Source organism: Sylvia atricapilla, chromosome 15 (genome assembly GCF_009819655.1).
Source record: "Sylvia atricapilla isolate bSylAtr1 chromosome 15, bSylAtr1.pri, whole genome shotgun sequence".
NCBI classification, from domain to species: domain Eukaryota; kingdom Metazoa; phylum Chordata; class Aves; order Passeriformes; family Sylviidae; genus Sylvia; species Sylvia atricapilla.
The window spans coordinates 6,350,187-6,362,885 of NC_089154.1; the positions used below are offsets into that span (position 1 = coordinate 6,350,187).

At 46.3% G+C, this 12,699-nt stretch overlaps 2 protein-coding genes across 2 annotated transcripts in view; both read right to left on the minus strand.

The window, feature by feature from the left end:
- Positions 1-12,699, minus strand: part of CHTF18 (chromosome transmission fidelity factor 18) — a 371,533-nt gene that overhangs the window by 53,355 nt on the left and 305,479 nt on the right. The window lies entirely within an intron of this gene.
- Positions 364-9,192, minus strand: C1QTNF8 (C1q and TNF related 8). Its single transcript, XM_066329588.1, is given in 7 exon segments — positions 364-927; positions 1,770-2,004; positions 8,714-8,755; positions 8,757-8,863; positions 8,866-8,956; positions 8,958-9,002; positions 9,004-9,192. Coding segments are annotated over 7 exon segments (1,131 nt in total). The 5' UTR covers positions 9,067-9,192; the 3' UTR covers positions 364-379.

Genomic DNA, 12,699 nt, shown 5'->3' on the forward strand with positions numbered 1-12,699 from the left:
AGAACTTGGCAGCTCTTCAGGGATGCTCCTGAGGGGCTATACAGAGCGTTGAAAAACTCCTGGAATTCTCGTGCAGTTGGAACAGCCCCTTCCACCCATAAATGAGTGGAAAAATCACCCTTCCAAGGGCTACAAATATTCCAAATGGAACGGGGGATGCTGAGAAAGAAAGGGAAGTTTTTGCTGTCAACTGGACTGACTCCGAGGATGTTCACAAAGAGAGCTGGGAACCCTCTGGAATTCTTGCAGCAGCTTGGGTCCACCCAGACGTGGAAAAAACAACCCTTCCAGGGGTTGCACAACCATTCCAAACAGAATTAGAGATGCATTTCTAGAGGGAAGACATTGCTGGAAGCTTTTCCCTGGAGCTGAGCAGCTCCTACTCCAGGGCGGGTTTGATCAGGTGCCCGTTGAAGACGATGTAAACATCCGACTCCTCGCTGTAAATGGCGTTTTCCCTCTCCCTCTTGAACATCCTGATCCAAACCTCGTCCCCTTCCTGCAGCTCCAGCATCAGGCTCTGGCTCTGCATGATGCTCCTGTCGCTGGGCTGGGCGTACAGGATGGCCACGGCCTCCTCGTTCCTCATCAGGTGCACGTAGGTCTCCTTGAAATTCCAGGTGTGCACGTTGAGGCTGAAGTAATAAACCCCGGGCACGTAGCAGAAGAACTTCCCGGTGAACATGTTGAAGTGCTGGTAGAGGTTGACGAACTCCGTGTCGAAGGTGACGTGCTGGAAGTAGTGTGAGCTGTGCAGGGGCTGGCGGCGGCCCACGGAGAAGGCGGCGAAGAGCTGCTTGCAGGAGTGGCCCTGGGGACCCGGCTGTCCCTTCTGGCCCTTGCGGCCGCCCGGCCCGCGCTGCCCCGGCTCTCCCGCCTTCCCCACGGCGCCCGGGGAGCCCCGCTCGCCCAGCTCGCCCTTCTCGCCTGCCGGGGACACGGGGAAAGGCTGTCAGGGACACGCAGGGGGAAGGAGGGGGTCTGGGGACAAGTGGCAGAGGAGGCGCTGGTGTGGTGCCCAGCCTGGGGATAGTCAGGTATCAGAACATTCCCATTCCTCTGAAGGATTGATCTGGGAATATTGGTCAGATATCAGAACCTTCCCATTCCTCTGAAGGATTGATCTGCGAATATTAATCAGATATCGGAACCTTCTCAATTTCCAGAAGGATAAACCCAGGGGTATTAGTCAGCCACCAGCAGCTTCCCAGTTCTCAGAGGGATTAATCCAGGAATATTGTCCAGATATCAGAACCTTCCCATTCCTTTGAGGGATTAACCCAGGGATATCCACCAGATGTCAGAACTTTTGCAGTTCCCAGAAGGATTAATCTGGGAATATTGGTCAGATACCAGCACTTTCCCAGTTTCCAGAAGGCTTATTCTGGGAATATTGCTCAGATATCAGAACTTTCCCAGTTCCCAGAAGAATTAACCCAGGAATATATTGATCAGATATCCACACCTTCCCAAATCCCAGGATTAAATTTGGGCCATGTTGGGGCACCCTCGCATTTTGGGCACCCCTCGACCTTATTTTGGGCACATTTCTGTCCACCCTTTGACCTTGTTTTGGCCCTTTGAGGCACTTTTGGGCACCCCTTAACCTCGTTCTGGGCACCTTTGGGCACAAAAACATTTTGAGCATGCCTTGATCTTATTTTGGGCACTTTTGGGGCCCTTCTTGCCCTCATTATGAATTTTGGGCTGAATTTGGCTGTAGGGAAGGAAGAGCAGCAAGGAATAGGCCGGGATCGAGCTGCACCCACCTTTGAGGATGGTGATGTCGATGGTGGGCTGGATTTTGGGCAGGGAATATTGGGGATGGGGGCTCATCCTGGCGGATCTCTGGGAGATGATGGACACGGGCTGCTCCGAGGGCCCGCAGCACCTCACACACGACAGGCGCCGGCGGGGCAGCGCCGTGCCCGGCTGGGATCCGGCATTCCCGGCGGAGAGCAGGAGCAGCAGGATCACGGCGCTCATCCTCGGGAGCAGGGGACACTCCTGGGGAGGAGAGGGAACACCAACCATTGACAATTAACATATTCCATCCGTACATACATGTAACAATTAACACGTGCCACCAGGCTGTGACAGCGTTTCAACCTCGCCATTTTCTGCTGTATTTGGGCCCCTGCCACCAGAGGACACGAGATGAAGGACACGTGAAATGAAGGACACACACACAATCAGTTTTCAGGGCAAAAAAAGAGGATGGTTGATTTTTCTCTTGGGTTTATATAGATTTGGGACAATGACCAGGGATTGGAGGATGGAGGTTGCCACCTCCTCAAGCACACTGGTCAAACTAGAAGGCCATCAATTGATCCCTCTCCTAGAGAGGAATGCGAGAACAAGAAGAAGTTTCCAAAGCATCACTTTTGTTTACTTGAAAGTCTGTGAGGAACTCCACTACAAAAATGCAAATATCAGAAGGCTGAAAAAAAATCGGGGCAACAGATCTCATCCTGGATTTTCAAGTGGGAATATCCGTGGGACAGCGCCTTGAAGGAATCCATTTGCAATGCTCACCTTGACTGATGTAATAGGCGAAAAAGAAGAGGAATTTTCTTTGACTTCTCACTGACCCAGGCAGAAAATTCCTCTTTTTTCTCCATCTGAGGCATTTTTCCCCCTGGATTTCTCCCAGATTCAGCTCAATCCTTCCCCAGGAACAGTGAGGAGCCAGAGAAAATTCCTCTGTTTTCCACATTTGAAGCAATTTTTCCCTGGATTTGTCCCAGAATCAGCTCCGAGCCCTCCCTGGGAACAGGTGAAAAGAAGAGGCATTTTCTCTGGCTCCTCATTGCCCTGTTCCCAGAGAAAGACTGGAGCTGGAGATTGGCCACTCGTTCCCATTCCATGTGTAATTAGTGTCATTGCACTGATTGCAGGAGCCTCGTGGCTTTGTTCACCGTTCTCCTCTCAGCAGGGTGAAGCAATGTGTCTAACACAGAGCTCCAATCAGCCCAGCCAGGGTTTGCTGAGTTAATTGCCCCTTCTGCCAACGTTGCCACTACTTTACCTGGGTTCTCTTTACGTCTCCCCCAGCAGTTTTCCACAGACCTGCCTTGATGAGGGAGTATAAAACTTTCACACACATTGGCCCCTGATTGCGTGTTGGGGTCCTAGAAATTTGGTGTATACGTTGTATACGTTGGAGTTAAGATGGAGGATTTTGGGTGTTGTCTTTGCCCTTCTTCTTCACCTTCTTCTTCCTTCTTCACCTTCTTCTTCCTTCTTCCTCCTGGGTTTGGGTTTCCTGTAACTGGGTGAAAGAGGTCTGCACTGTGGGCCTTGGGCGGTCATTACTGGGTCAAAACCATAATTAATATAGGTGTCACCTCGTTACTGGATAATTATAATTTCAATGACCATGGAAAGAGTTAGAGGTGCTCCATTTTACCCCCATTTTCTAAGAGCTCACTGTGTGTGAGTCTGTAAATCCTGTGAATGGATCCGAGATGATAAACATTCCAAGTCCATACTCAAAGCCCACCTTTCCTGTGTGTGTCTATCCCGACCTTGGCAGGGAACAAAAGAAGCAGAAAATTCACAATTTCCAACAGCTTTCCTTAATGGGGCTTGTAAAACTCCACTGTTCTGGTCTTTTTTGCCCTGGTACTTTTGGCAACTGGGCTACATTCCTGTTGTGGTTTTACATTCACCGAATTTTGTTTGCTAACTGGGAGATGGGATTTTGGGAGAAAAAGGAGAAATGGGCTCAACTTAAAAGTAAAACAGATTTTATTAACATACACTAAGGAAAAAGAAGAACGAAAGGAAAATGAAACTTTCAAATGCTTTCTCTGCTACCACGAACTGTTCACTTTCTCACTCAACACAGACAGAAAACCATGATTTTCAGTTGCAGATCTGTGACGTTAAGAGCCACCAAACCTTTATTTGCAGCAAGTATCTCCATAAACTCCAGAAAAGCTCCTCTCCCAAAGTGATGCAGAATTGTGTTTAAATAGTTGCAACTGATTGAAAAATCATAGTTTTCTCTGTGTGTTGAGGGAGAAAGTGAACAGTTCATGGTAGCGGAGAAACTGTTTGAAAGTTTCATTTTCCTTTCTCCTTTTTCCTTAGTATACGTAAACAAAATCAGTCTGTTTGACTTTTAAGTCGAGCCCATTTCTCCTTTTCCTCCCCAAACCCCATCTCCCAGTTAGCAAACAGCACTCAGCGAATGTAAAACCACAACAGTTCCCCTTGTCTCTCTGCTCATTCCCCTTCTCCTGGGCAGCGCCGTGTCCGGCTGGGATCCGGCATTCCCGGCGGAGAGCGGGAGCAGCAGGATCTGCTCAGCTCATCCTCAGGAGCAGCTGGAGAGGAGAGGGAACACAAACCATTAACGGGGCGATCCCAGTCGAGGCCACCTGGCCAGTGCTTTCCTTGGGGTTAATAATTAACGGGCCCTGGAGTGGCACCGGGAGACTCCGGGTGGGAATGGTGCACCTCGGAGCGCTGGAAAAGGCAATTCCTGGCTGGCATTGCCTGTGACAGCTGCCAAGAGACACCGGGTCAACAAAAGAACCAGGGAGAAAAAAAAAAAATCTCAAGCCAAACAAAACCTGCTGGGAGAGAAGCTCCACTGGAAAAGCTCTTGGAGCAACCCCTATGGGAAGTTTCTGGGGAAAAGACAAAAGTGATGCTCTGCTGGTTGGTTTGGTGACTCAATATCCCCAAAAAATGTCAAAATTAAGGGCAAAATATGGGGTTTATATACATTTATTTTATATTTATAATCATTCATATTTTTATTCATATATTTATATAAAATATATTTTAATTTATAAATTTATAAATAGTCTATTAAAATAAATAATAATGGAATTAATGCAATATAACATAGTGTAATATATTGTATTGTACTATATTATACTATGTTATACTATATTATACTATATTACACTATATTACTATACAATTACATATATTTTAATAGAAATATATAAATACATGTATGTTTATTTAATGATATGTTTATTTATATACTTTTATTTATTATAAAATATGGAATTTTATTTAAATATCGAGCCAAAACCTGATTTATTTGGGAGGAGGAAAAGCCCAGAGAAAAATTAAAAAAAAAAAAAAAAAAAAAAAAGAAAACAAAAGCATTTCTATCTTTCAATGCTCCCCAGCAGCTTCTTGCTGGTGACTTTTTTCCCAAATTGTCTTCCAATCAGAATTCCTGTGTATTTCCTGTTTGATTTTCCCACGTGTGGGATGGAAACCCAAAGAGCAAAGTGGGATTTGCTCTGCACAAACCCTGGGATTTGGGATTCCTTTGTAATATTTTTATCTGCTCCTGGTGAGCTCCAAAAGGTTCTGGATGCTGGGAGAAATCCAAGAGGAAATGTCTCAGATAGCAAAAAAAGAGGAATTTTCTCTGGCTCATTATTAACCTGTTCCTAAGGAAAGATTGGAGCTGATTCTGGGAGAAATCCAGGGAGAAAATTCCTGTTCTTTTCACCTCTTCCTAGGAAGAGATTGGAGCTGATAGTGGGACAAATCCAGGGAGAAAATTCCGCAGATGGGGAAAAAAGAGGAATTTTCACTGACCTGTTCCTAAGGAAAATTGGAGCTGATTCTGGGAGAAATCCAGGCAGAAAATTCCTCTTTTTTCTCCATCTGAGGCATTTTGTTCCCCTGGATTTCTCCCAGATTCAGCTCAATCGTTCCCTAGGAGCAGGTCAGTGAGGAGCCAGTGAAAATTCCTCTGTTTTCCACATTTAAAGCATTTATTTTCCCTGGATTTTTCCCAGAATCAGCTCCGAGCCCTCCCTGGGAACAGGTGAAAAGAAGAGGCATTTTCTCTGGCTCCTCACTGCCCTGTTCCCAGAGAAAGACTGGAGCTGGAGATTGGCCACTCGTTCCCATTCCATGTGTAATTAGTGTCATTGCACTGATTGCAGCGGAGCCTCATCCAGGACAGATTTCTTGGATCGAGGCCTCCGTGGATCTTCTCCAAAGTCCAATTAGTGAGATGGACTCGGGCTGACCCTGGGCTGGGAATGGCTCCTCTTCCACCAGCTGGAATTCCTGGAATAGCTTGGGAAGGATGGCCTGGATTTCATTGGAAATGAAAATTTCCAATTTTCATCTTGTGGGTTTCATTCCAGAGGGAGAACTTCCAGTCTTGGAGGTGCTTCTCTTGGAACAAAATGAGCCAGAGAGGGGAAAGAAAAGGAGGAAAAACCTGTCAGGAGTGGGATTGGAGCAGCATTCCTGGGAAATGTTTTCTTCCTGTTCCTCCCTGCTCCAAAAGAAGTGTCAGTCACACTTTCCAGCTTCCTGGAAATCCAACAAATCCCTATTAGCAGGAGAATAATGACTTTCCTTCTGAGAGCAGGGAATATTCTTTCCTGAAACCCATCAGGTCTGGAAATCCCTTTGGATTTGCAGTTTTGTCCCTCATTCCAGCAGAAGCTGGAGGAGGAATCAATCCTCCTTTTCCATCAACATTCATGGCTTGAATTCCATGTAATTAAATCCTTTTAAATTTCTCTGGAGATTTAAAGCCACCTTTGAGTTTTCACCCGGGAACAGAACCACGGGGAGATTAAACGGACAGAAAATCCTAAAAACCAGGATGGATTTGATGGTTTGGGAGGGCTTTTCCCACCTCAGGAATTCCAGGATTCCTGCTGATATTTACCTTCCCATTATTCCTAAGGCTTCACTTGGGAAAGAAATCCATTACCATCCTTGTTTTAAATTCACAGACAACACCAGGCACTGCCCCTCTAAATTTGGGATTAAAACCCCACAGTTAAACCCAACACCTCGATGGAAATCTCTATTCCAGACATGAAAAATATTCCAGTTGTGTCTTTTTTTTTTTTTTTTTTTTTTTTACCTTTTCTCTTCTCTCCAGCCTCAGGCTCCTCATGGCTCTGGAGCTCCTTGGATCGGGAGCAGCAGGAATCGAGGCATCCTCAGGGCTGGGATTTTCTGTGCTTCCTCTTGGAAAGGATTTCTCCAGGATTTGTTTGATTTTTCTCCCCCCAGGAGGATCTAAAAATTCCTTAGTGGGCAGCTCCTTGTGGAAAACCCCTGGAAAAACTGGGGGAGTTTGTGCGTTTTCCAAGGGAAATGCTGCTGGATTCCCGTCGGATAAAATATCCCGGAGATCCTTCCGGAGCTGCTCCGTGGCAGAAGGGATTTGAGAAGTCCCAGGCAGGAATATTTGTATCCCAAAAAGGAAGTGGGTTGGGAATTCCCACTGCCTGTCGTGGTTGGAGGATGAGGCATGTCCTTGTCCGGGGTGTTTATCCAACCCTGGGATGATGGAGAAGAGGGGCTGGAAGTGCTGCTGGAGCTGAGAGAGAGGCAGGAATGCAGAGAAAACTGGGATCCAGCCACGGAGAGATCCGGGAATGGAGCTGCATCTGGATTTGCAGTGCCTGGATAAATATTTGTCCGGGAATTTGCAGCTCCTTTCCCAATTATCCAGTTTATTTTGAATTTTGTGGTGTTTCTTTAGCCTGGGCCTGTTTCCATTGGGAGTGATTCCCTGAATTCCTCCATCCTGGGAGGGGCCAGCCCTGAGCAGCAATCACTGGGGTGATCACCTGCTGGGAATTCACTGGGAATTCTTTGGGAATGCACCAGGAATGAGAAGAGATGAGGTTCCTAAGGAGATATTCCTGCACACCGGGGGATTGGATGGATTTAACACAATTCCACGGGGCTGCTGCAGGAGGAGAGGCTGTGCCTGGATGGAAACACTCCCGTGCACCTGGATTCCTGCAGATTCCCAAGGTTCCGTCCAAGGGAAGAGCTCTTCCCCTTTTCCTTCTCTTTATCCCAAGGTTTCGCCCAGCCCTGGGGCAGGGAGCAGGAGGATGTTCCCAATTCCCAAGGGAACACAGATCAGGAGCAGGAGGATTCTGATTCCCAAAGGAACAGCTTTTCCCTCTTTCCTCCTCTTCATCCCAAGGTTTCACCCTGTCCTGGGACAGGGAGAAGGAGCAGGAGGATGTTCCCGATTCCCAAGGGAACAGCTCTTCCCTCTCTCCCTCTCCGTGTCCCTGCCCGCCCCTCTGACTCCTGCCGTGTCCCGGAATTGTCCCTGCTCCAGGCTGGGCGGCTCCCTGGCAGAATTCCCGGCTCCCGAGGCAGCTCAGGCGGTGATTCAGCAGGAATTACAGTAAAAGTCATTCCCGGGGCAGTTTCTCCCGCAGGACAAATGCCCCTGATGGAAACGGCCGGCACCGAGCCCTCCTTCACCCTTCCCCATGGAAAAGCAGCTTTCCCGGGAATTACCTGTGCCGGGAATTCAGCCAGAAGCCGTCGGGGTTTATTCCCTGCAGAGGGTCCCGGGTGGGATTTTCCCACCAGGATGCGGTGCCTGGATCCCTCCCGGCCACGCTCCTATTCCCAATCCCATCCCGGAGCCAGCGGCACATTCCAAAGGGCTGGAAAAACGCAATTCCCTGAAAGTTTCCACGCCTGTGGAGACTCCAGGAAAGGGCTCCTTCCTGCCCTGGATCCATCCCGCCGGGAAAAGCTCCGTCCTGGGCTGCCCAGGGTGGATAATAACGGGATAGGGAATTTTCATCGGGACAAATTAAAGCCAGCCCAGCACTCCCAAACCGCCTCATTCCTGCTTTTCCCAAGGAATCTGCTCGGCGGGGTGGGAATGCTGAGTTCCCTTAGAGGGGGATTCGATCCTTTTATCCCGATCCCTGTAACTCACCTCGTCCCTCAGAATCCCTGGATTTTCCTTCCCTGGCTATTCCTGCTGCTGCAGCTCTCCGGGAAGGCTGCAGCTTCCGCGCCTGGATCCAAGAGAAACACGGAAAGTCAGCCTGGATCCTTAGGAGAACTTGGCAAAAGGAATTTTTTCCCCCCCTGGTTTTCTTTGCTTGCACAGACTTGTGCCGGGTTCCTGCACCTTTGTCCCGCTCCGCTTTCCTCGGGATTCGCTGCCAGTCTGGAATTTCTGCAGGGCCTCTCCCAGGGATGGAAATAAAAAGTGAAAAAAATATATTGGGATTAAAAAAAAAAAATAGGATGAAAAGAACTCCACCACAGAACCCAAAACCACATCCAGAGTTCCAGCCAAGAGGGAAAGTGCTGGGATCACATGGAAAGAATTTTTCTTTGGGATGTTTCGGCATCTTTTTAAGGAGGAGAAAAGGGGAGGAAAAAAAAGGAAAAAATGAAGCCATCAAAAAAAAAAAAAAATCTCTGGGATTTGTGTATGAGCTGGAAAAGCGGGAATGGTTTTGTGCTGAAAGAGGGGAGACATGGATGGGATATTGGGAAGGAATTCTTCCCTGGGAGGAGCTGGAATGGATTCCCCACAGAAGCTGTGGCTGCCCCTGGATGCCTGGGAGTGTCCAAGGCCAGGCTGGATTTGGTTTGGAGCAGCCTGGGACAGTGGGAATTGTCCCTGCCCCTGGGCCTGGATCAGCCTGAAGGTCCCTCCCAACCCAAACCATTCCTGAATTCCACCATTTTCATGCCCACACTTTTTTACCCTCAGTCACTTCCTTGGAAAAAGCACTTTGGGGATTTATTTAAAGTCCCATTGGACTCTGAATTTATTTTCCCCATTCTTTTTTCCATTTCCTTTTTCCTTTCCCCTTTTTCCTTTTCTTTCCCTCTCCCTGTTTCCAACTTCTTCCCATTAATTGCAGGAGGGGTGGAAGTTCCAGGTATCCCAAGGCAGCTCCCTCGTTAGGGGACGAGAAGGAAAAGGGAATTTTGGATCAGCCTGGGAACACCAGGAGGGAAAGGGGAATTTCTCCCTCTCTGTGCCCTTTCCCATTTATTTCCAGGTTGAAATTTTCCTTTCCCTGGAGTTTTCCTGATTCATCCCAGCAGGGAGCGAGGTGCTCACAGAAATTCCCGTTCTCCCAGTGTTCCCAGTTCCCCAATTCCCAGTGTTCTCAGTTCCCCAATTCCCACTTCTCCCATTGCTCCCAGTTCCCCAATTCCCAGTACTCCCAGTACTCCCAGTGCTCCCAGAGCTCCCAGTTCCCCAGTTCCCCAATTCCCAGTGCTCCCAGTTCCCCAGTTCCCAGTTCTCCCAGTGCTCCCCACAGCTCTGAGCCCTGCAGCAGGGGCGTGGCTGATTCCATGGAAAAGCTGACCCAGCTTTGGAACAGCTTTTCCAAATAAAAGAAGGAAAACAACCTTTAAATCCATGGGTGGAGCCGGGATAAATAAGGGGAAAAATAATCCTGGGCGGACGAGTTTTGTCAGGAATGGTTTGGAATTGGGGAAGTTTAATGAAATGAGCAGGTGATGATTTTTTAATTAAAAAAAAGAAATTTTTTATTTTGAAAAAAAGGATTTTTTAAATAGAAATAAAATTTTAAAATTGAAAAGAAAGAAATATTTTAACAAGGGAAATATTTTATAAGGGAAATATTTTATGAATAAAATTGTTTTGTAAATAAAACATATTTATAAAATTATTTTTATGAAGAAAATATTTTTATAAAGAAAATGCTTTTATTAATGGGTATATTTTTTATTGAAAAAATAGAAAATTTGATGTTTAACTGAAGAAAAAGGAGGATTTGGGGGTCTGAAAACCTGAAAAACTGCTCCCAAACTATCCAGGAATGGTCCAAATGGGAGCTTTTAATTTCGTCTGGATTTTATGTAAGCAGTGCTGGTGTCTCCAGAATAAACAGGATTTCTGCCTCTTGGAATGACAGCTTTCTCTTTGGGAATAATAATCCCATTCAGAGAAGGATATTCCTGTTTACACAGTGGATTTATAGAGCTTGGATTGTGTCCATGTGGGAGGGGAAAAATAGGACAAAAAAACAGTGCAGAAAAATATTCCCTCTTTTTTGGGGTGTCCAAAAAAGAAGGAACTCAACCATAACCAGATAGGAGAAAAGAGAAAATCGGGAATATTCCCCTGGAGAAAGGAAGGTCTGGAAACCCTGGAGGGGCTGCAGGGAAGAGACAGGAAAAGTGGGAATGTCTTCACAGCTATAAAATCTCCTCATGGATTCCCGGACTTTGGAGCAGGGAAAACCCAAGTGAGCAAAGGTTTAACCAAGGAGCTTCTCTGAGGAGAATTTGTAACACAAACAGCGGGAATGTGGGAATTGCTGTTGTCTCTTGGAATGTTATTGGAGCTATAATATTCCATATAATTCCATTTATATGGAATTTTGGGCACCACCAGTTGTGCTTTTATGGATTTAAAAGATTCCAAGCCTTGCTATTCCTAATAAAATAATGAGGTTAAGTGTAAATTTGTTTTTTTTCCAGAGCCTGGAATCCCGATGAATTCCTGCAAAGATGTCCTGGGAACACCAGGAAGAAAAGAAATGGATAATTACATTGAATAATTCCATTAAATGAATGGATATTTCCATTAAATGATTCCATTAAAGAAATGGACAACCCCATTGAATAATTTCATTAAATAAAGGGATAATTCCACAGCTCCCTGTTGGAATTGTGTCCCCTTATTCCCTGTCCCTGCAGATGGACACAGCCCAGGCTCCCACAGCTCCAGATCCCACCCAATCTCCTGGATCCTCCAAATTATTTGGAATAATTTCATGGGATTTCACCATCCTAGGGAGGGTTTGAAACAGGACACAAACCCTGCTCGCCTTCACCAGCATTCCCAAAAGATCCTTGGACCTGATATTTAATTTTTATACTGAATTTTTATATTGATTTTTATATTGAGTTTTTATATTGAATCTTTATATTGAACCTTTATATTGAATTTTTTTATCAAATTGAATTTTTATATTGAATTTTTATATTGAGTTAAGCTTTTATTTTTATATTGAATTTTTTTCTCTTTTAAATTTCCTGCGAGGACCAGGAATCCTTCAGCTGAGCTGCTGAAGGAGCTTTTCCCAGACGATTTTCCCAAACCAACTGCAAGGCTCAGTGTGAAAAAGCGACTTTATGGAGCAAGTGGAGCTCCTGTTTTTGTGGGAACAGCTTGAGCTGGAAGGTCGGGGAAGATCATTGTGTTCCCGAGGAAAAGGACACGGCTGGAGGAGCACGGGGAGGGCACAGCTTGTCCTGCCACCAGCCACTGCTGGGCAGCCAAGGGCACCGAGTGCTGCAGCTCCAAAAATAGGAATTCTTCCCAGGACAACAGGGTTTGACCCAAAAATGGCTTGATTTAGACGAAATATTGAGAAGGTTTTTTTGCAGTGAGGTGAGGAGGCCCTGCCACAGATTCCCAGAGAAGCTGCTGCTGCCTCATCCCTGGAATGTTCCAGGCCAGGCTGGATGGGGCTTGGAGCAGCCTGGAACATGGGAGGTGCTGGGGTTGGAACTGGATGGGCTTCGAGGCCCCTCCCAGCCCAAACCAAGCCCCAAACAAAACCCCAAACCGAAACCAGACCCTAAACCAGACCCAGGCCCCAAACCAACCCCAAACCAGACCAAAACTGAGCCCCAAACTGAGCCCAAACCAGACCAAAACCAGGCTCCAAACCAAACTTTGTTCGAAGCCCTTTAAAGTATATTTTATTTTGTTTAAGTTTAAAAGTTTATTAAAAGTTTAATAAAGTTTATGAAAAGTAAACATTCAGGATTAACTTTATCTCCCATTGTAAGAGCATGAAATGTCCCAAATAATACCAATTTAAAATTCCCCTCCTTTTTGTCTAATTTTTTTGACATAAGGTTGGCCTTGGGAAGATGAGGACTGATAAGGAGCAGAAAAACTATTGGGGAAAG